The 23,571-nt window shown below is 37.2% G+C and overlaps 1 protein-coding gene across 1 annotated transcript; it reads right to left on the bottom strand.

Annotated features, from left to right (window-relative positions):
- Positions 1-4,169: 4,169 nt before the first annotated feature.
- On the bottom strand, positions 4,170-23,337 carry slc6a2 (solute carrier family 6 member 2). The gene is made up of 15 exons (XM_056746469.1): positions 23,224-23,337; positions 22,550-22,987; positions 21,167-21,298; positions 20,742-20,979; positions 14,989-15,127; positions 14,721-14,855; positions 14,480-14,583; positions 13,848-13,972; positions 13,650-13,762; positions 12,778-12,906; positions 12,398-12,497; positions 10,990-11,090; positions 7,148-7,315; positions 6,688-6,759; positions 4,170-6,503 (listed from the first exon to the last, which is right to left on the bottom strand). The coding sequence occupies exons 2-15, from the start codon at positions 22,845-22,847 to the stop codon at positions 6,480-6,482; spliced, it is 1,878 nt and encodes a 625-aa protein (XP_056602447.1). The 5' UTR covers positions 22,848-22,987; positions 23,224-23,337; the 3' UTR covers positions 4,170-6,479.
- Between the last annotated feature and the right edge of the window lie 234 nt (positions 23,338-23,571).

Raw genomic sequence — 23,571 nt, 5'->3', positions numbered from 1 at the left:
AATTGCCTCTGATCACTTGACTTCTTCCTGATACACCTTGAGACCAGTTACTTTGATTTGCCCAGTGATGTGACTGGCTTAGGCAGCTCTCATTGCTGTGATGCTGATATGCGTGCTTCCACAAAAACAAAGCTCTGTAAAACTAGTAAGGGTTCATAGTCACATTGCCTCAGCAAACTGCAACATCAAATTCTAGTGGTTGTTTGCTTCTGTTGGAGGCAGCGTGTTAACCATATTGGTGTTTGCTAGAGCAGTTTGAAAATTATGGTTTTCACCTTCCCAACAAGTGCTGAAATGTTTGTATTTGTTTGGACAGTGTTCACAGGAGATGCTGTGAACAAATGCAAAATGTCCGGCCTGTCTCAATGGAAACTTAATGGAATATTAGCTTCTACCCCAAAAAAAATTACATATCCCTCATATAAGTCAGAATCAGTTATCTAGACTCAACCTTGCAAGGTTGCTTTTGTAATCCAGCGGTCCATCCTGAATAAACTATATTCTATACCTCATTTTCGTTTTGCTTTCTGGTATAACAAAAATAACCATTGGGACTATTTACTCTACTGAAGAAGACCATTGATTCCTGGCTTCCTCGGTTACACCCTAAAATAGTCCCTCTAAAGGGAGGAAATGCCCTATGTTGACCCTGTTTTCTAATGCTGGGATATACGGTCCTCTTACGAAAAAAGTTACAGCACTGCCAGATGTTATTCCAGAGGGAAAATAGAAATGGAATTTTGCCATTTAGATAACTAAAGCTACACTCTTAAAAAAGGTGCATCAAAAGTTCTTTGTTGCCATGGAGAACATAAGAACCTTTAACATCTGAAGAACCTTTCTGTTTAACAAAATGTTCTTTGTGGTAAAATAATTTTATTCAGATTATAAAAAAGAAAGAAAGAGAGGGTTCTTAAAAGAACCTTTGACTGAATGGTTATTTGTGGAACCAACAAGAGTTCCTCTATGGCAGCGCTATGAAGAACCTTTTAAGCACCTTTATTTTTAAGAGTGTAAGCTCACGGTTTACTATTGGGTGTGACAAATATGTGTCACAAAGAATATCATCCTAAATGGGAATTTCTCTTCCCTTGGGCTCTAGTGTCTGTGTTTGTGCAGTGATAAACGTAAACTATACTTAAACAAGTGATAACTTGTAAATCCTTGTTGCAAACTGTAATAATTATGAAGTATGTATTTTAGAATGTTTTTTATTTTGCCATGATTTTTTTATTTTGTCATCATTACTCCCCCTCATCTCATTTCATAACCGCACAACTTTCTTTCTTCCGCAGAACACAAAATAACATATTCTGAAGAATGTCGTTATAACTCGCACCCATTCACTTGCATTGCCTTTGTGTCCATACAATATAAGTAAATGGGTGCTGGTGCTGTTTAGTTACCAACTTTTTTGTGTTCTACAGAAGGAAAGAAGTCATATAGGTTTGAAATGACAAGAGGGTGAGTAAATAATGACAGAATTTTTTTTGGGGTGAACTGTCACTTTAACTCTCCATCTCATTTGATGGCTTTAGATCTTCTTCAGCAGTCGACAGATTTGATCAGTGCGATAACATGGATTAATCTTCAGAGATTGGACAACCTGGAGAACAAGGCACTCAATATGAAGAGAACCTAAAAAACTTGCTGAGCTCTTTAATTGTATTAGAGAGCCTGCAATTAGCCCGCAGTCAGTGGAGAGCCGGCTTGACTTTTATTGGCTAAGCAAATTTGATGAAAGTTTGTGGTTTTGACCTTTCTGGTGCATTAAGCAAGAACACAGGGCAGACCACAGCAGATAAGATGAATACAAAGGGAGAGGAGAATAGAGAGAGGGAGAGACAGAGACATAAACAGAGAGAAAGTGTTATCAGTATTAAATATCTTCTTGTATCAGGGGTGCATGGGAGTACAGAGTGCGGAAATTCAGAACAGGTCATCTCTCTCTTCCATCAGTGGAAGATACACAGACCAGAATAACTCAGTTTAGGAGGTAGACTAATACACAAATAAAATAAAATAAAAGATATCCTGCATCTAAAATTATATTATTCCATCTGTCAGTTTATATGAGTGCAGGGTGGTCTTTCCCTGGGAAAAACTCAGTGTCCTGTACATCTGGGATTTATTATCCAGTACTACATATAAATACAGTTTCTTAATGCTTGTACACGTTACAGTTGAATTGTTATATTTATAATAATGCTTATTTAAACATAACTTTTTTTTTATTTTATCCGACCAGTCTTTTACTCTTTTTAGTAGATATTTAAATCTTATAGTAACTGGTATATTTAGCCCAAAAGTAAATATTCTTTCCTAGAAGCAGAGCAGAATTGCTGTGAAGATGTCAAAAGAAATTCTGCATGTTGAAGGCCATTTTAAACCCACTTGAAATCACATTTCAGAGCTATCTTTATCAGAAGTGAATTAAATATATATATATTACATCTGTATGGACAAATTGTACAATTGCTGTATTTTTGCTAATTTGTGCGTGTGTTCTATTTCTTTATTATTTTGCAGTAATAACAGACTAGCAGATACTTGAGCCTCAATTACAGTAAGCAGAGACTGCAGGGGAGAGTTTAAACTATTGGACATTACTTTTTACTGTCAACTCTCACAAATCACACTGTTCTATTTCTCTTTCAGTTTTCATGTTTTTTTATATATATATATTTCTGATGTTTTTTATCACTATGCCCTTCTCAGCTCATTGTGTTCACATAAACTTTCATCCTCTTTCTTGCTGTCTGTGTCTATATATCTCAGTCATTGAAAGCAGTCAGCCATTTCTCTCCTTCTTTCATTATTTTCTTTCCAAAGATTAGACGAACTGAAGCAGAATAAACCCTCTAATCTCCTCTCAGACACCTAATTCCTGGTGTCTCCTATGTGTAGTCTGTTTTATACACATTGGCTTTGTTCCCTCTCTTTTATCTTCTTGCATTTTTCTTTATAAGCAAATCATTACAACTTTTATTTTCTTAATACCCTTATGACAGTACATTGTTTTATTTTCTGTAAGAAAACATTTTCCTTTTTCCATTAAAATATTCTTATCATATCAGAAACTATAATGGAAAAATACATTTTCCTTAGTATGTTCCATAGTTAATAAAAATTCTGTGTTAAAAGAGGCAAATTATCTTTTGATTAAAATAAGATCATTTGCCCTTTAAAGTCCAGCATTACAGGTGGACCTTGCAAGAGCCCCTAATGAATTGTTCTCTTGAAAACCAATGACGCATCACATAAAATGACCTGGTTCCCATGATCAGAGCCCAAACAGTTTAAAAGATTTTTACACCTTAAATACAATCTCAGATGTGCAATTCACAATCTGTTTAGAACAAATACCTAGTGCCAGATTTGATCGAAAATCGTGCGTACGCAAAAATACACGCCAACGTTCATATTTATAACAACAGCCTTTGACGTGGAAAATTGCTAAGGGCCCTGTCAGGGTCTAAGCAGATGCAATTTTGCTTGTCCGAGTGCTGCAGGTTTTTGAAAATAAGTAATTCTTGCTGCTCGTATAGGATTTGGACGTTGACAGACCCTTCATGTCAATGACATTAATAAGACATCATTAAAATGCGGAGATCTGAAACTGTTCAGCTGCGCGCAATTTCACACGTACGCACTTGTTTGTAATGTTTGTAATGTTGAGAAATGTTTGTAAAATCATATTTAGGATGGTTTCAACGCAACGTTTTATAAATGAGGCCCCTGGTTTAGTCTATACATTGCAATTTGTCAACAGTTCAACACTCTGCTGGGAGGTCAGATAAAACATTTTATTAGTGGATCAGTTCATCTGTCTTATGTAAGCTTTTATTAAATGCACTAAGAGAAGAGGAGAATAGTCAAGGTCACCAAAACTGACCCGCGGCCATTCAAATTGCATTAAAGCAGAGTCGCTCCTGGATAACCAGGGTTTATATCTGGTAAAACACACAGACACAAAGCAGAATGCTATAGAAAGAGATACAAAACATCAGCCAGCCTGTCCTCAGCAAAACATAAAACCTTTGTAGTCAACCTTTTTATTATTAAATTTACTCAAAAGCTAAGGGTCAAACAACATTGATACGGTTTATTTGTTGCTTCAAACAAAGAAACACCAGAAAAATGAAGAACAGACGTAATACTGATTTCAATCTGTATGTGTACTGTGAAGGACTTTATTATTATAATGTGCATATCTTGACTTCATATATAATTTTCACTCACAATCAAAAGTACATATTTGTATTTGTACACATGGAAAGCATCGCTCAGAAATGCCAGAGCTGCTCCGTTTACATTCATGTGGCTATGTCAGCTCCGGTTACACGGAATAATACATTTCTGAATATTTATATCCAACATCACACAACATGATATAACAGCAGACACTTTATGTTTAAAATGGTTTACATTCACATTTCATAAAGAATTTGATACATACAATATTAGATATATAACAAAAGAATATATTTATATCTCTTTAGACTTCATAATCCACATACTTGTCTGCTTCCTATACTAGTTACCAAGTTTTGCTATTTGAAGAGATTTTACACAAATAAAAAACAAACAGAGATGCTATAATTGTAGTTATTTTTAGCACTTTTAAATGTAAGTGAAGCATTCTTTCAAATGAGAAAGCCACAGTAATTCATAAAATCTATGAGAACTTGAATTGTTTGAAATCATGAGACGTAATCTGTTATAATATTCTGTTGCTGTACTAGAACACTGACACAAACAAGACCCATAAGACTTGTTCAAGCAGACCACACAAGAGCTTCAATTGCATTTTTTTGCCTATAGCGGAAAATCCCATTTAAAAGTGTCACTGGAAATTTTTAAATCAAAGAATTCTTATAGTATCTCTTTGTCTAAAAAAAAGAAATCAATTGAAACAGTCTTAACACACTTTGGAATCTTTCGGAACTTTAGTAGCTTAACAAAAACGTAGTATATAGAGTAGCAATATATAGAGTTTCATGTATGATGTCATGTTAAATCAGCAATACTATATTTCTCTTCAAGGGGCACAACATTTCTTAAAGGGACAGTTTACCCAAAAAAGAAAATTCTGTCATCACTCAGGTTGTTCCAAACCAATACGTTTCTTTTTTCTGCTTGACACAACGGAAGATATTTAGTAGAATGGCAGTAACCAAAAAGATCTTATCCCCCATTTAATGCCATAGTAGGTAAATTCAACTTTAAGAGTCAATGTGATGAAATCTGTTTGGTTAATGACATTCTTCCAAATATCTTACCTTTGTGTTCATCAGGACAACAAAATTTACACAGGCTTGGACCGATCTTGAGGGTGAGTAAATGATGATAGAATTTTCAATTTTGGGTGAACTATCCTTTTAACTTGTAAGAAATGTAACTCTCATATGCTCAGTGCCGCAAGGTAGCGCATTTATCATGCAGTAAATATTTTAAGTGTAATAGTGTTTCTCGAAGTCAAGGCAATAGCTAAATCTCAATGTTGGTCCATTGAGCAATCTCACAAAACAAAAATAAAAAATCCCTTTTACCTAATATTAAAATAATAAATGATATAAAACTCTATCTGAGGCAGATCATGGGAATGAATCTTAGTTCATTTTAAACGCATAAGTGTCCCTTGGCATTAGATTCTGAAGGCTATCTCCTCAATCAGATGGAGTGTGTCCCTGCACTCTCTTCATGAGGATGAGTGACTTAATGACAGGAAGTGTATGGCTAGATAAGGCACTGACAAAGTGGTTTATGTCTACTTTGCGAGGTGTGTCAAAAAAAGGAAAGATGTGCTTGAGATAAGTCTTGGTGGACCCGTGATGAAACCCAGCTGTTGCAAAACCAAACCATTCTGGAAAACACGGTAAAACCCACAGCTGGATTTGAAAACAGCAATGACTCAAAACCCTCAAAGCCTGCTGTATCAAGTAAAAGATCTCCTGGATCAAGGGAGTTTCCATTTTTCAGTGTGTTAGCTAAACCTCAACAACTCGCTCTGTGAAATACAGTATAGTGTAAGTTAACATGTCCCGCACCCTTATTCCACATAAACACACACTCAACTTCCCAGCCATCGAGGATAAAATACCAGTAGCAGTTTTTTGTTGACATTTTCATGAAGTGACCCATAGCCATGACATAAAGTAAAATAATTACAAACTAATTTAAAAAAAATCATAAAAGTGTAAAATACCTTGATTATTAACAATTATTTAATTATATAATTACAATAATTTTGCCTTACAATCTAAAAAAAGTCAAGTCATCCACTGAACACAAATGGAGCAGTCTAGACAGTATGGTGTGTTGTCGAGAAACACACAAATCCAACTTCATTCTGTCCATTTCTAATAGGGACCCTTTTTGTACATTAATAGACCTTTCCAGAAACTTTTCTCTTTCACACACATTCTTTTCCAGCATTCAAGTAGAATTTTATTGGGCACCCCCACCTGACCCCTTCATCAGATGGCTAACCAATGTTTTAGCTGAAAATAAACACAAGACATGTCAAATAAATTACTGCATATATCATCTATTGATACATACAAGATACGTATACAACATTTACAATGAAATGTAATGAAAATGAAATGAGGACATGTAACCTTTGTCAAGGGGTTATTACAGATATTTAGCAATGGCACCTTTGGAATTGTGCTGTGGTCTTACCTTGAATTGCCTGACATTACCCTCAGTCACCATGTGGTGTTCATGTTCTGGAGTAATGCAGTATGCTATCCTCTACATTAAAAAAAAACATAAAAAAAAATGTCAACTAGAAAGCACAAACAAGCAACAATAATGAACCACAGATCCAAACAAAAACGTAATCTCTTCAGAAACAGATGGCAACAGGGAAATGTGTCATTGTGTTATTCAAGTGTTAGATGACATCTGAAACCATTTAAGATAGCAAGGTGCTTGTGGAAACTATGAACACAGTCCGACGTCAGTAGCATGTTTGTGTCTTTTGCAAATTACGCATTTACTGTTAAACACTGAAATATAAAACATTCCAACAATTGTAGGAACATCTGAACATATGAAACAATATAGTCTGAATGCTAAGCAGTCTATATGAATTTACTTATACATTAAATCATTAATGAATATATAACTTGTTTCTAACCTCTTTTAAGGTGCCTGGCATACAAATGAACTTGTATAAGGCATAGATGGGTACAAACAGCATGGACGACAAAGCTATGGACCAGCCCACCACGTTCGACCAGTAAGGGAAAACATACTCATCGTATCTCAGCTCACTGGAGGTAACAATGCTGGCGATCACTACAAACTGCACACAAAATAGATGTCAGGTACGGAAATACAATCTAAGAATTATTCTACAGCACTATTTTACAATTTTTTTGTCAATGGCTTTTTACTCATATCTAAGAAAGTCTTTGGGCTCTATCATACATTGCGCTACGCGCAAGCCGCTCAACGCAAATGTTTTTTGATAAGTTTCAGCCCGACCCAATTTTCATTTTCACGTCCTGCGACACGTTGTTTACATTACCACTGTTGTTTACATTACCACTGTTGTTTACATAACCACTGAGCTTTCCTGTAGCTCAGTGGTAAACGCATTGCGTTAACAACGCAAGGTTGTGGGTATTAAAATATTATAATTGTGTACAAGAAGAAAAAAAAATAGTTGATAGTCTGCTCGTGCACTTTAACCATGGAGAAGCGTCTAAGTCTTTTCTCTTGAAAATTCTTTTTTTGTTCCTCCTACTGAATGCAGCCATTTAGCCCAAGTTTTACCACTCGAGGGGGCGTGTCCAAGCGTGTTCACGTGGGAAAGTGACGTCAGTGCATACCCTCTAAAGGGGTAACCCTTTAAGACCATGCGCCTTGCACGCTGAACATTTTCCCTTCCCTAAACTATCAAAAGTGGATTTGGACATGCCTTTACGCTGGATTCACATGCAGCGTCAGCGTCAACACTTCACATTTACTTTCAATGTGTGACGTCATGCATTGCCGAACTGAATTGTGGATACGCTTCACTGGCGTTGCTTACGGGAAGAAGTTGAATATTTTTAAACTTTTCAAGCGCCAACGCAGGCATCAGCCAATCAGATCACCTTATGTAAATAACCTAGTGCAGGCACTAGCCGATTGCGTCATGCAAGACCGAAGAACAATTTAACTGTCTGTTGTCACTATGAAGATCGCGACGGCCACGCTTCAGACACGCCCTCCGTCAAGCGTTAACGCTGATGCCCCGTGTTATAGGAGTGAAATTGTGTATTTCCACTACAGCGGAGCGTGCCGCTGGCAATGCTGAAAGGAATTTGCTTTTAGGCGTGTCATTAATTATACGCCAACATGGCTCCGAAATGAATCCACCATTTGCAAGCAGTTGGAAACATCCGTCGTAATCTTGGCTTGCCCACTGTTTAAGGCAATTGGCTGCCGCCCAGCGTTTTGACTCTTGATATTTGCATAAAGTTAAGAAGATCTCAACTTTTTGAAGCTATCAATGACTTTTCCGCCCCACTGTCTGTCCATGATGCACCAGGTGAGCGTTAAGCTCCGGTCTCATTGGAAAGAATTGAAATGCTCCATGCCACTGGAAACGCACCGGGAGTGCACTTGTGCACTGCACTTTAGGATGGGTCCAAAGACCCTCACACGTGTGCAAGTGACAGGAAGTAAGAGTGCAGGTCTGTCCAATGTCTTAAAAATGTCAAGTGCAGTGTCCTTAACGCAAACTAAACCCACATTATCTTGAATACCGCGTCCGAGCAGTATTCAGGGTTAAGTGTATCCCATCATGCATTACGATCTGGATATATCATGAGACTTTTTGCTCAGGTCTCGCGAGATGTTGCTGAAAGCTTTCCAGTGTAGGTTATACAACTACTTTTAAGGTTATATCTATTTTTTTTCTGTTTGCTAACATGTGTTTTACTTTTGTTTTTGCTTTTTTAGGTACAGCTTTGATACAATTCAAATAAAGAACTATAAAAATAAATATGACTTGAGTTGACTATATAATTAGATATTACATATAATTTCATAGTCGTTATGTATTTTTTAAAACTGTTTTTATCACATAATTCGAACCACATTAATTTACGTTATGTGTTTGCACTTCCTAAATGTGTCCCATCGGGTTAGAAATATTACATTCTTACTTCACTTCGTATCTTTACGCCAACTAGAACACTTGGGCCAAAAACAGGAAATATGTCATGAAAACTTCCAGTGCAAAGACCGCAAGTGGGGGTATCTGGACACAGCCTTAGCCTTATAGAGCATGCGCCTAGATTGATAAATAGAGCCCTTTGTCTTAGTCTTAAAGGAATAGTTCACCCAAGAATAAAAATTCTGTCCTCATTTACTTACCCTAATGTTGTTCCAAACCTTTATAAATGTCTTTGTTCTGATGAACAAAGAGAAAGATATTAGGACGAATGTCATCAAACAAACAGATCTCATCCCACAATTTCTGCCATAGTAGGCAAAATAAATACTATGGGAGTCACTATTGGATGAGATCTGTTTGGTTACAAGCATTCTTACAAATATCCTTCTCTGTGTTCATCAGAACAAAGACATTTATACAGATTTGGAACAACTTGAGGGTTAGTAAATGATGACAGAATTAAAATTATTGGGTGAACTATTAATTTAAAGCCTTTAACATTGAGTATAAGACATGCCATCTTTTTTAAGTTTCCTTTGTCATCTTAAAGAGATAGTTAAAGGGGTCATATGGCGTGAATACGTGTTTTTCTGTGTCTTTGGTGTGTTATTGTCCATGCATGTAATAGACAATTAACAATGCAAAAACTAAAGTGTCGGAACAAAAGATGCATTCTATCTAAAAGCGAATGCTTGATCAAGCATTTTTTATTACTTTATTAGCCTATTATATATATGTTTTAGCAAAGTAGGCCTAGGTAACAAATGTGTACAAAGTTGCACAAGTTAGACTACAAAGTTGCACAATGCAAACTGTGTCATGTGCAGCAGCTGTATTGTGTAGCCTAGCGTAAGTGCAACATGAAGCTTAAAGAAAAAACTAAAAACAGGAGAAATAACTTTGAGCAAGTTTGGAGGAAAGTAAGAGGTATGGAATTTTCTGTGTTCATCATTGTTTACGTTTTTTTCATTTGGATCCATTTGCGATCGATTCCATTATGAATAAACAAACAACACAGTATACATACTTCTTTCTTGTTGCATTATTCATTGAGATGATTCTAAACAGACTTCTGAAGTTCTAACAACTCGGAATTGTAGTTGAAGGGTCAGTTATTACGGCCCACATATAAAAAAAAAATGGGGTTTAAATCGGGCTCTTAATTACAGTTAATGTGTTGGGACAGGCCGGGCTCGGACACAACGTGCACAGGCTCGGGTAGGGTCGGTCTTGATTTTTTGGGCCTATCGAAGCTCTAGTTTTAGCCCTGTCATATGACCCCTTTAACCTTAAAGTACAAATTCTATCATTTACTTACCCTGTTGACATCCCAAACTTGTATGACTTTTTTTCTGCAGAACACAACAGAAGGCATTTTGAAGGAAAGTGGTGACCAATCAGCAGCGGCACCCATTCTTTTCATTGTATGGAATCAAAATCAATGCCAGTGAATGGGTTCCATTGCTGTTCGGTTAACAACATTCTTCTAAATATCTTCTGTTGTGGGTGAGTACATTTTCATTGTTGGGTGAATTATCGCTTTAAGATACAGTGACAACACACTGCACAGGCCCTGATGTATATTAGGCAAAACTGAAAAATGAACAGGTGTAATGTAATTCAGAACAAAATCTGGCCAACACTGAGGTTATTAATACAAGGGAGAACTTTGCTGTCGGTAAGCTGGGCCTAATAAAGTCAACATTGATGTGCTCAAGTCATGGTGTTGACTTCTAAATGAACTGACTCTCTTTGCTGTGACTCAAAATATTTGGGTATATGTGGTAATGTTACTCAGGCATATCACTCACCAATAGAAAGATTGGACTGATGAACTTCCAACAAAGTCTCCAGTAGATTCCTGGTTTGAAGCCCATCATGCGTTCAATATCTTCACTAAATCTGTCCACGCCTAAGGGGCATACATACAAAGAAAATTAGCAGCATCTGGACATCATTTCAAGATAATGGCACCTGGGACCCTCCTTTGAATTGTGGCTTCTCTTGTTACGATATCAGCTATGATCTGAACGCGCTGTACTGTACTCGTTGACAGAACTTTGTTTGAAAGCTATGTAATATATTTAAAAGAGATTGAGAAGCTTCAGAAGTCAGGAAGCAATATCGTAGACTGCAGAGGTGATAATCTTGAATTTTGAAGTTTTGAGGCTTTGAACGTGGTGTTTTGATATGGGGCGAGATGGATTAGCTTTTGATCTGTTGTGGGGGTATGTTTGGGTTAGAGAATTTACAGAATTAACCCCACTGCAATATAATCAAACAACTGTAGAATTCCACAATTTCCAAAGCATACTGTGTGTTTTCAGTCATGAGTAGAACTAACATGGCACTAAAAATGTCCCCCCTCTTATTAGAAGGCAATAAACTGCACGTCCTGGTCTGCGGTAAAAAAAAAGAAATAATATTTTGGTCAATCCTGAGCCATATCAGTTAGCCACTGCATTTGGGTTCTTTAAAACAATGCTTTGATTTGCTAAGGCACTGTTATTAAAAGACTTGCAATAATGCTTGAGTAAAATGTTGAGTATCATCATAAATCATTTAAGTTTGCAATCGGTGACAGGTTCCTGTTGTGTGCTTTATCCTTGCGGTTTCTGTGTACTGCTTCTCAGCAGGACCGCAGCATGGCACATGTGCTTTGTCTCATTCAGGTTCAGATTCTTAAGATTATGGAGCATTCTACTATAAGAGGATGAGTTGCATAATGAGTTTTATTCAAACTTCTAAATGGGCAGTGAAGTATAACTCTGGGGGCAACATTAAACAGATGCTGCAAGACTATTCTCTTGTAAGATGTATTTTTTGCAATCCCTTTTTTGGGTCCAAGCCTCCACTTGTTTCAAGCGAGTGTGCGATCTAAATAGCTGTTAATGGCCACTATTTAGTCATATCACATATTTAAGCACAACTTTTATAAACTCTAGGTGCGCATAAAAGTCTCCAGGCAGAATCTCTAACATCATTCAAAAAAAGCAATTACTGTCTGGCTATCTGCGGTTTCATTATGGAGATAAAGGGTAGGATTGTTGGGGTTTTTTTTCAATAGTTTGACAGCATGTCAGCAGTTTTAGCATGTTTTGTTATTGGCATCTGAAAGCGATGGCATGTGACATCAGACTTAACAAGTGGATAGTGCACAACCCATGCTACCTGTTGTGATGACAATGTGACATAATGACACATTAAGCAAATACTCACCATAAAACCAAGACACTCCAATAGCTTCGATCAGCACGGCAAACAGAATTGATGTCCCTGCTGCATATTTGTCCAACAGGGTCAAAACATAGATCCCACCCTGTTATGACACAGCAAAATTAGTTGACAAAGTAAGATGAAGCGCTACACTCAGCTGCTTAAAAAACTGAAATATTTTAAAAAATATACGTGACAAGAAAATAAACATGAATATTTTTGGCTATATTAATTGTATTTCACTGCCTGAATACAGACTATTGTTGGATTTAGCTTAATGTTTCTTAAAATGTCTTAGCCTTGAATAAAAAATAAATTACAGTGTCCGAAACCATCATATTTTAATGATAACAATCACTTCGTACTGTGCAAACAATACCTACATTTGTGATGCAAAAGAGCGCTACTAGGAAAGTCCCAAATGCTGTAGCGATTGTAAAAAGCTTTCTATTCCTCTTGAGAATTTTGAAGTCATCTGAGAGTCCAGTGATAACAGCCTCCATGCCACCCATCTAAATAGGATATTACATCACTAGTGTGTAAATACTGGATTTTACAGAAGGACTATATTTAGTTGAAGTTTAAATAGTTGAAGCTCAAAAGTCACCATGAAGTCAAAGAGTAAAACTCTCTTAGGTTGTGTTTTACAGTGTTGCAGCGATTATAATAAATTATTTATCCAAGCACACCATTATTTTCTCCAATCAAAAACATTAAAGCTCATCTCCGCTTCTCATCAACAACATCACCACATGACGTAAGCAACAAAAAAAGGGTAGGGCTATACTGACTGTCCAATGGCCAGGTATTTTTAGCCCTCCCCTCCATGCCCCGGGCAGTCAATGAACACACAAACCAATCAAAAAGGGAAGGGCAAAGTAAAGCTCTGCATTTTTCTAATTTCAGATGCCATTCATTTGGCTAGGCTATACGTCACGATAAGGAAAACAAGTCAGTCGCATCTTCTGTTTTATGGTGATTTTAAATGGTGTTCCCATAGCTTAATTGGTAAATGGAACTATACTGGTAAAAACACATGGGCAGCTTGAGTGCACTGTAGGTCACTTTGGATAATAGCATCTGCCAAATGCAAAAACTGTAAATAATTTATATCTTAACAAGTTTGTTTTCTCAAGTGAGATGCAGATAGTTTAGAAGACACAGATTACAATCTCAACACTCAGAAAGACCATACCAAAACCATACAAACCAGTTGCATAGAAACCAAGACAATTACAAATGTATTTTAACTTACAGAGCTGTCAATCCCAAGGGTCAGAAGCATAATGAAAAAGACTATTGCAAAGAATGTAGATCCAGGTAGAGTTGAAATCGCTTCTGGGTAGATAATAAATACCAGTCCAGCTCCTGAACACAGACACTCACAATTATTACATGGATTTGCAGACGTAAGCAAATGTATACAATAGCTAAAACTTTATAAGCTACAGACCTTCAGTGGCCACATCCTTTATGTCGACGCCATGCCGATTAGCCATATACCCCAGAACTGAGAAGATGGCAAACCCTGAGAAGAAACTGGTAATGCAATTTATAGTGCTGGTCAGGATAGCATCCCTGCAATAGAGCACAAGAAGAGATACATTAAAGCTGATGACTTGCAAGATCTATCACATAAATATTTAAAAGTGAATACTTAACCCAATGTAGTTCAGCTCGGTTTTATATCTCTTAAGTTAAGAATCAGATTTATATAGCTCTCTTTCTGATTCCACTGGGTTTGACACAGCATAACTTTGCAATAGCCAAATTCATCACTGGTTAACATAATGACTGCAATAAATATAGACTGTGAAACACCCATTTCTACAGAATGACCTGGATCTAAAAATCGGTTCTATACTGTTATTATAACCACAGGGATTCATAGGTAACTGCCACCTGCTGTTCCCAACAATTCTAAAAAAATGTAATTTTTAGAAGTAACATAGCCAAGGACTAGCTTAAGTGAGTTTAGCAAAAAGTGCTTAGAAGTCAAATTAACACATTAAACCCTTTTGTGCAATGACCATGACATAATAAGGCAACAATATTACATACCACACGTATCAAGATCTGTCTTACCTGTAGCAGTTATTGTCAAATTTATTGTAGCTGGCGTAGGCAATGAGGACTCCAAACCCAGCTCCTAGAGAATAGAAAATCTGAGTAGCTGCATCAATCCATACCTGCAGCAAACAAAAATCAGTGATTATCTGTCTATTATAAAAGTGAAGTACATCTCTTAAGATTAATGTATGGAGATATCTCATTGTATGTTCATAGAATGAGTAACCCATACAGCATTTGTGGGTAAATAACATACTTGTAGGTTATTGAGCTTGTTCAGGTCAACGTGGATATATTCCCTAATTCCATTCATTGCACCAGGGAGAGTGACACCTCGAATCAGCAAAACCAATAACACTACGTAGGGCATAGTAGCTGTAATATACACCACCTGAAAACACACGCGAACACACCTCTTGAATACAGATCACATTAAAACCTAAAGCATCTCAATAATTTAATATTTACTCAGACCTGTCATTGACAGAATGGCCTAAAACAAACATCGTTTGGAGGTTTTGCACCTTTCCCGATGATTTGACCCCCTTCCACAAGCTGAAGTAGAGGATGAAGACCACCACAACGAGGCAGAGGGTGAGGTCCCAGCGAGGAAGACCCAGGTCATAGATGCCTTTACTCTCGTGGATGTGCAGCACCCCGCGCCTTGAGATGAGAAAAGGTTAGCGTTGTTAAAGCATTATCTGTTTCTAGTCTGAAATAGAGATTTTGCGCAACATTTTTGTCTTATCTGTCGCTTTGAATGAAAGTGTGCTGTATCTTGGGCACTTTTATCTGGAGTTAGATAACATTCCTCCTGTGCCTTGTTCAAAGGCTCTCAAAGCGGTCGTGAAGGAAGGATCCATCTGGGATTTATTCGAGTGTCTTCCTCATCCAATTATGGAGTTGTTATCAATGAAGCTCTCACAAATAATGCAACCATTATTGTGTTTCTTGTTGGTTTTTGAGAAAACTAAACTAATCATGAACGCTTTTGCGCACATATTAAAATGGTCAAAAGAGCTGTTCAGCATAGATATATCAACTACTTCAATATCTACAGGTCAACATTCAGGACTGCAGATGGGTTATAGGGTTATATAAGCCATAACGTTTTTTTGCCTTTCTGTCAGAATGCAGGAATAACTCTTCATGCAAAGCAAGTTACATTTCAAATGCTTTGTTTTGTGGTGCAAACAATATAAATCATTTAAATAAATAATAGTCTTCATTTAATACCCCTCTTACCTTTGTATTAGTTAGGTCTTCAGGTCAAATGTTGTCTTCTAAATAATATTTATGACCAGGTGACCAAAAAAAAGAAACACTTTAAAAACACATGACGTCAAATGCTTGATTTGTGGTCATATTTCTTGGAAGTGGGCCTCATCGGCACTTCCAAATGATATACTGTTACGCTTCGTCCTTAGTTATTACTAATAAAGTATTATTGTCAGCTCACAATCTTTTAAAACAGAACTCAGTGATAACTTTCAATGTTAACTTGTCTTGTTATTGTAGTACATTCTTACACACTTTTATGTGCATCATATGTTATGATTATGCTCGCTCTTATTTTATGTCTGTCTCGTATTGTCCTTTCTCCTGCACGCACTAACTCAAACAGTATCACACACTCTCCCTGTGTTAGTCCATTTAACTAATTTGCCAGGTCATAAATGACCCATAAATTCCTATTTCCTCCATAGGTTATAGCATCCCAGGAGGGATGACCAATGTTTCTAAGTAGCAATTTTACTTCTTCAAATTGAAAAACTATGAATAACGGTGAAGATGTTTGGTTTCTATCCAATCATTCATTCCATGGGTTCTGTCTTCCAGGAAATATCTGCATACGCCCGAACTGAAAAAAGCCTCTGTAGAATGTGATCTAAATAATCCCTGTGCTGCACCTCCCAGTGATGTTCAAAGAGCAGAAACAGTAAAGGCCATTGTTCTTAAATTATAAACAAGCTCTTAAAGAACTGCCAGAGCATTGCTGTAATCTTTTCTTCTGAAAGCAGTATCTTGCAGAGGAAAAACTAATACTGGAGCACACTTTGTGAATTCAGGTTTGGTTTTTGACCCAGATGTGTCCTACAACAGTACTGTAAATGATTTCTACTTCAAATTCTTAACGTCACCTGATTAATCTCCCTTACGTATGATTTTCTGTGTAATGTGCCATTTTTACAATGTTGACGGTCATAAAAAAGGATCAGCACACAGGTCTGGATTAATTTCCAACTATAATTTCTTTATATGGGGAACACAGCATCCAAACTTTAAAGCTGGGAGAGAGTTTAAGATTTGCCCAGCGTCTCATGAATCCATCAAAAAGTCATTAGGTCGAGTGGTTAGGATAAACAAGAGTGTGAGGTCCAGGGTGATGAAACCATCCCTTCTTCTCAAATGAAAAAAGAATAACCAGACAGAACCTCAGCCCTCAAGGGATGGGAGATGGTCCAATCCCAATCCAGTAGTTCAGGTTCTTTGAAGTATCCAATTTGCGTAATTATTGCCCAAACATCCTGAGAGGCCTGCCAATCTGCCTGTTTTGCTATTGCTTGACCTTTAATCCACTCTCTCTGAAATTTCATTTGACCCATGGCTTTATGAAACATAAAATAATTTCACAAACGTTGCACTCAAGCTATTCAGTTTTTGTGTTCAATTCATGCATTTCTTCAATCATTTGCCACTTGAAGACATACATGGACACTGCGATAGCACTAGAAAGGGAGACCTTATTACTTACAAATAACCAATTATAGACACGGCAGTGACATGCACTTGACTACAAATTAGACATTGAAAAGATGTAGGGAGATATCATCCTTGGATATCAATCTTTGACAACTTGTGTCCTTATGCTTTGATGACCTTAAGTACAGTTATAAACAGTCAAAACAAGCTCAAATATATAGTCTTAATCCTTTTGCAACTACTTAAATTTATACTTTTCTTTCATCTTTTCAAGTCTCACTGACAGGACAGCCCCCTCTAATCATATAATTGCATTAGATTGGCGAGTATTTTAGCAAACGTTCCCTCAAGAGCTCTCAGTGCATTCAAGGTTCTGTCTCTGCCAAACTAAACTCTAATACCTCTGATTTCAACATATCCCAGCCCATCTGATGGCATGTGGGGTCTCATCACAGCTTTCTCATTTCTGGAGCATATTACATTTGTTTTCATAACAGATGCAGCATGTCTAAAATGCGTTTGTGAAATCGCACAATAGGGACCTTTCTGGCTGACACAAAAAATCTTTTGTAAAAAAAGAAAGTGAAACAGACAGCAGTTGTAGATTTAAACCTTCTCATAACATGTTATTACTGGGAAGCTATTGAGAACACTATTGAGAAAGTTGTATTCTTTTAATTTAACGATAATCATTTTAAAGGTTTATGATTATTTCCGCGCTGTTTACATGAGGGTTTATTTTTACAGGTGCCATAATAACAGTTAATCACGTTGCATATTTTTTTTTTCTCGTTCCAAATAATTATATTTTATTCCTCAAAATCCACTTGCTTGTTTTTATGACATCACTCCAGTGTTAAATCTGAGACTATGTATGATGTAACACGATTTCAGTAATGATGGGATGATTAGATTTAGGACACCCACTGTGTAAAACAATACAACAGCGCAAGAACTGTTCATTATTCTCGACAAACAGTGATCGACTTCGACTTGTCAAGACTGGCAGAGACAGTTTAGTGAAAGAATATGTGGGTGAAATTTACTTTGTTGAGCTTGTCATACAACTTCATTTTTGCTTTTGTCTGGCTGTCGCCGGCTTTGAAACAACACGTTGCACAACGGTTTGTGCGATACAGATAAACCTGGTGTGTTCTGTTAGCGGCCTGACTGAGGTACAGGGCTGTCGGCTGCTGGTTCAACATCTCTTTCTGTGCTTGGTTCATGGCTCTCCCTGTCATTTTGAGCTATTCTGGGCAGCACTCTGGTTAATCTAATATTCAGTGTATGGCACACCTGCTGAGTGAGTGAGCATGTTGAATGTGTGACAGTAATGAATGTTCTCTGGTGCTCTGTGTGCTGTCCCATGATCACTTTTGGCCGAAAACTATTATAATATGGCGACACCAGGGAGGAAGAGCGGAGGAAATGACAGCTTTCCACATCCCCTAACACACAGAAGACAGCTGGGGAAACGACACTTCAAAGCACTACTGGCTGGGAAAGCGGCCTGAAAGAGGGAGAACGAACAGGAGAGGGAGAAATGGCGAGAAAAAGCTAAACAAGACCATCCGAAAGTACAGTACACTCTTAAAAAAAATCTGTAAAAATAGGGCACAATATACTGTTATAATATGAAGGATTTTTTTACAGTTGTTTTACCTGTATTTTACACTGCATTCAATTGCATTTTAGCATTATCGGAAATGTCTGTAAAAATAGAAGAAACTGTAATGATAATTTTCTGCCAGTACTTTAGTAGTTATTTTACGTTTTTAATTGTTTTTACAAAAATCAATGTGAGAGAAAAAGTGTTAGATAGTCAGCAAAGTTATGAGAAGATTGGATGAACAAATTGATAGACAACCACTAGGAAGCACTGCTGTAAAGACCGTTATTTTAAAACAGTGTGTTTTATCATCATTTCAAGGAATAATTTCAGCTCGCTGAGAAACTGTTCAAACATGTGGGAACTGCAATTTATGATTTAACAACAGTGTGTAAAAATATGTCTCTATTTCTGGCACATTTATATTTATCTGTATGGCACTCGTTTTAACATGTTAAATATTTTTGGTGAGTATTAAAACATTGCCTTTTTTGTTGCTTTTTCTAGCACTGTTACAACATCTCTCTTTGGCTTGTTATCACTGCTGCCCAAAGTTTATGTTTCTCTTTTTAGGAAAAGGTGACATTTTAAAGAGTGCCATTTTACACAATATCTAGATAATCTTTACTGTAAAATATAAGTATCAATACAAATAATTAGACTTAAAACAGTAATTATCTGGTATGTACAGGGAAACTGTATGATGTGTCTTTAAAGATTATAAATAGAACAGCTGGAACGAAGACACTGGATGTAGAAATAGAAATAGAATCCTTAAACACTGGTGACTTGTGTCTCTCTGAATTTTCAATTTTCCATAACTGACTGTAAACAATTCAGCAATGCTATAAAGGATCTTCATTGTTTCAGGCATTCCTCTGGTTTGTACTCGTATGAGAAGCCAAATTTTCCAAGGAAAAGGGTTGGTTTTCTTTGAAGTGTAAACTCGTGTGCCTTTCTTTCAGTCAACATCAAAAGCGACGGAACTGAGTGTTTTACATAGCCTTATACGACATTATAATGCAGGGAGATATTTACCAGCCTTACTTACAGTATATTGACATAAATTGTTCAGCATAAGTGTTCAAATCTAAGAATCTGATCTTCCTGCCTGTCCTACATCCCACAGCAGTGACAGAAGAATACACCAGGATGTATTTTAAAAAAATTAAATGCTCAATATAAAGGAATTTTCGAGAAAGGCATTTTAAGTTAAAGTCACAATAACTAATATCCAAATTGCTGGCACTTCCCTGATAAGTATCATATATACAAGTGCATTATTTACACCACTGTACACAGTGTACATATTGTCTTGTTTGTTTGTCTTTTCTAAAAAGAAATAACGATAAGAACCCTTATCCTGCCAGGACATCATGATAACAGCTAGACTGATGGATGGAAGTCAACCTGCCTTCCGAAACTATTCTAGTTTTCATACTGACGGATTTTGACTTGACAGTTTCCCTCACGGCTGACTTCTCGCTCAACCACCAGCAATGATTAACCAAAGTCCAAAACCCGTCAAGACATCCTGACAGAGCCGCAGCCCGTTTTCCAAATGTGGTTTTCATATTTTTCTACCAAATCCAAAAAATACTAAAAAAAACTATAAATCTACAAGAACAGTATTCATGAGCTCACAGACAGACACAAGCCTACACAGCCAATACTGTGCAGATGTCACATGCTTTGTGCCAGCCCTACAAAACACTACATGCACAATGGAATGAAAGAATAGATGGAAAACAAATCCTGAACAGCAATAGCTGACTGCCATATCAGCAAGACTCAACTGGTACAACATGACAAAGAGGAACTAAAGAGCAACCTATATATTAATAATGTTCCTGCTGAAAAGCTTTACAGACAAGCTGAAAAGAAACCGGAGCAAATATACATGTATGGAGGGGTGAGGGTTGTAACTACACTAATAAAATGCAATTTATAATTCAAAGAACTTACTCGTAGAACTCTGCGGCAGGTGTGTTCTTGTACTTGGCGTAGCTGGTTCCATTAGCCAAGAAGGAGCCATTAATGAGCAGTGGATCAGTGCAGTTGGGGCTGTTCCACGTGTTGCCACATTTGAGCCAGGGCAGATCACTCGTCAACGAGGCAAATAGGTAATACAACGACCAAGCGATGATGACGTTGTAGTAAAACCCCACATACAAAGCTATGATGATCACTGAGTAACCAACGCCTGAGAAGAAAAGTAATAGGGATCATTTGTTACAAAGTAAAGCTTAATGGATTTGTTTTAAGGCCTGTTGGCTGAAGTTAAAGTATGCTTTAAAAAGCTTTATTGTAGCCATGGCAAGGGTTTTTTAAATTCTATCTCAATAGTTTTCATTTCACTTGAATTAGGTGTTTAGACATTTTCAATTTACCTTTAAATACAGGGCAGATTTTCCAAACAGTAGCTGCTCCCTCTCTGTTATATTGACCCAGGGCTAGTTCCATGTAAAATAGCGGCATCCCAGCAATGAACAGGAACAGAATGTATGGGATCAGAAAGGCACCTGGGGGACGCAGTCACATTAGATTCATTCGTAATTGAAGCCACTGACACACCGCATGGCAAATGCACGGTAGAGAAAGTGAAATTCACAATATTACAATTCTTCACTCTGTTAGAGTATTTTGCGTTGGAATATCTTCAGTTGCAAAAATGTTCACCAATGTTTTTTATTACATAAGGGTGAAAGTTATAAAATTAAATTTTAATAGTAAACCCTGTTACCTTTTCAAGTAACTGTTTAAATTAAATATTGACCAGCCTTGTTCCACTTCAAAACCAAGTGACACCTTCAAAATCATCAAGGCTGGAAATTTGCCCTGCGCTACACTACCATAATATATCCTCTACTAGTTCATTGTTGTCTTGTAATACAGTACATTGTATACACTTAAAAATAAAGGTGTTTAAAAGGTTCTTTACTGCGATGCCATAGAAGAACCATTTTTGGTTCCACAAAGATACTTTCAGTCAAAGGTTCTTTAAAGAACCATCTTTTCTTATCTTTTTATAATCTGAAGAAACTTTTTTGCCACAAAGAACAATTTGTGAAACATAAAGGTTCTTCAGATGTTAAAGATTAATTCTTTATGGAACCATTTAGACAAAAAAGGTTCTTCTATGGCATAGTGAAGCACCTCTATTTTAAAGAGTGTATGCCACTACCACCATTGACTAAATTCATTTTAATACACATTTTTTTTATGAAATAATGATATACTGTACAGTAAACAGACCCCTGACACATAAAAATCTCCTGCACAAAGAGTGACAACATACAGTACATTAGGTTACTCATAAATTAACAAACATCACACAACTGTTAAACAATAGCTTAGAAGTTTTCTACATTCATGACACTGAGGGTAGTCTCTGAAACACTTCCACCGAAAGGAACTGGTTAATAATGTACTGTAGGAATGAAGGAAGCGTTATTCTTAGTTCTAAGCGACAAACACCTACAGTAATTTACAAATCTGTTACTTTTAGACCCAATTACCCACTCATCAGAACAGCTATGATGGATTGAACTCCAAAGTATTGAGATAAAAACAGAATGCAAACATACGGATTCAAAGGCAATACAAATAATAATGCGTTTATAAGTTGCTTCAATGTTAATTTATATATTAAATGGACAGTTGGCAGTACAGAATACATAATCACTTGTAAACTGTAAAACAAAACACAAATGGACAAACATAAGTTACATGACAGCTGACATGCAAAGGGTGACCCTTAAAATAATTCTTACCTCCTCCGTTTTTGTAACACAGGTAGGGGAACCGCCACACATTCGCCAGGTCCACGGCAAAGCCTATGACCGAAAGCAGAAAGTCCAGTTTCTTGCCCCATGTCTCCCTCTCTTCATCATCCGCCGATCCGGAGGTGCAGCCGCGGGAGCTCGGAGAGCCCACTATAGAGGAATTCGTGTACTGGACCCCGTTCTGCTCCTTCACCAGGATCAGCTCCACTTCCTTCTTCTCCACGTTCAACTGTTTTAACGGGGCCACAGCGGACAGCTTGTTCTCGGGCAGCACCGGGATGTTCATCCTTGCGCCCCTGCGCTCTCGTGGCCCCGAGGATGTGGAGAAGGTGAAGCGCGAGCCGTTCGCACTGACGATGATGATGCTGATGATGCTGGTGATGAATAGGAAACGCTACAGCAGCAGTGAGATGTAGATTTCATCAGCTGTGGGAGAGAGGAATAAAAGTTGATTTATGACAACGAGACTGAGTACAGCATATTTATATTTATCCAATAATACAAGTACTTTTACGCGTTTTGAACGGCAAAAGAAAACTTTTTACTACTCCACATGTGCTCTTGGACGCACTGCAAGTAATAGAATGACTAGTTTTGAGTTACATTAAGTCAGGTTGTATTTTTTTTCATATATATCCGTAACAGTAAAGATATTTCTGTACTTGTCAATCTGAGGTGTCCCTTCATAATCCGTCCCTCCCGCTCGATCCAGAAAATGTTGGGTTGGAAAATGAGAGACTGCCTCTCCTCATAGAGTTTTACTCTCCCCTCCCAACAGACTGAAGACTATAAAATTCAAGCATTTTAAACAACATGGTTTTTCTCCACGTGATTTTTTTATATTATCATCATCCTCTTCATGTTCATATTTGGAAGCTTCCCCCCCCCCCCCGTGCCCTGAGCGCGCGCTGTTCATCCACACCGCTGGATTCAGAATAGAAAGCACCTTGCATTTTTGTTCTCTTTAACATTTAGTTGCAACTGACTTGATTATTTTCACTAGTCGTGCT

Source organism: Triplophysa dalaica, chromosome 1 (genome assembly GCF_015846415.1).
Source record: "Triplophysa dalaica isolate WHDGS20190420 chromosome 1, ASM1584641v1, whole genome shotgun sequence".
NCBI classification, from domain to species: domain Eukaryota; kingdom Metazoa; phylum Chordata; class Actinopteri; order Cypriniformes; family Nemacheilidae; genus Triplophysa; species Triplophysa dalaica.
Note: the sequence above shows the minus strand (reverse complement) of the source record. Positions and strands in the feature narration are given on the sequence as shown.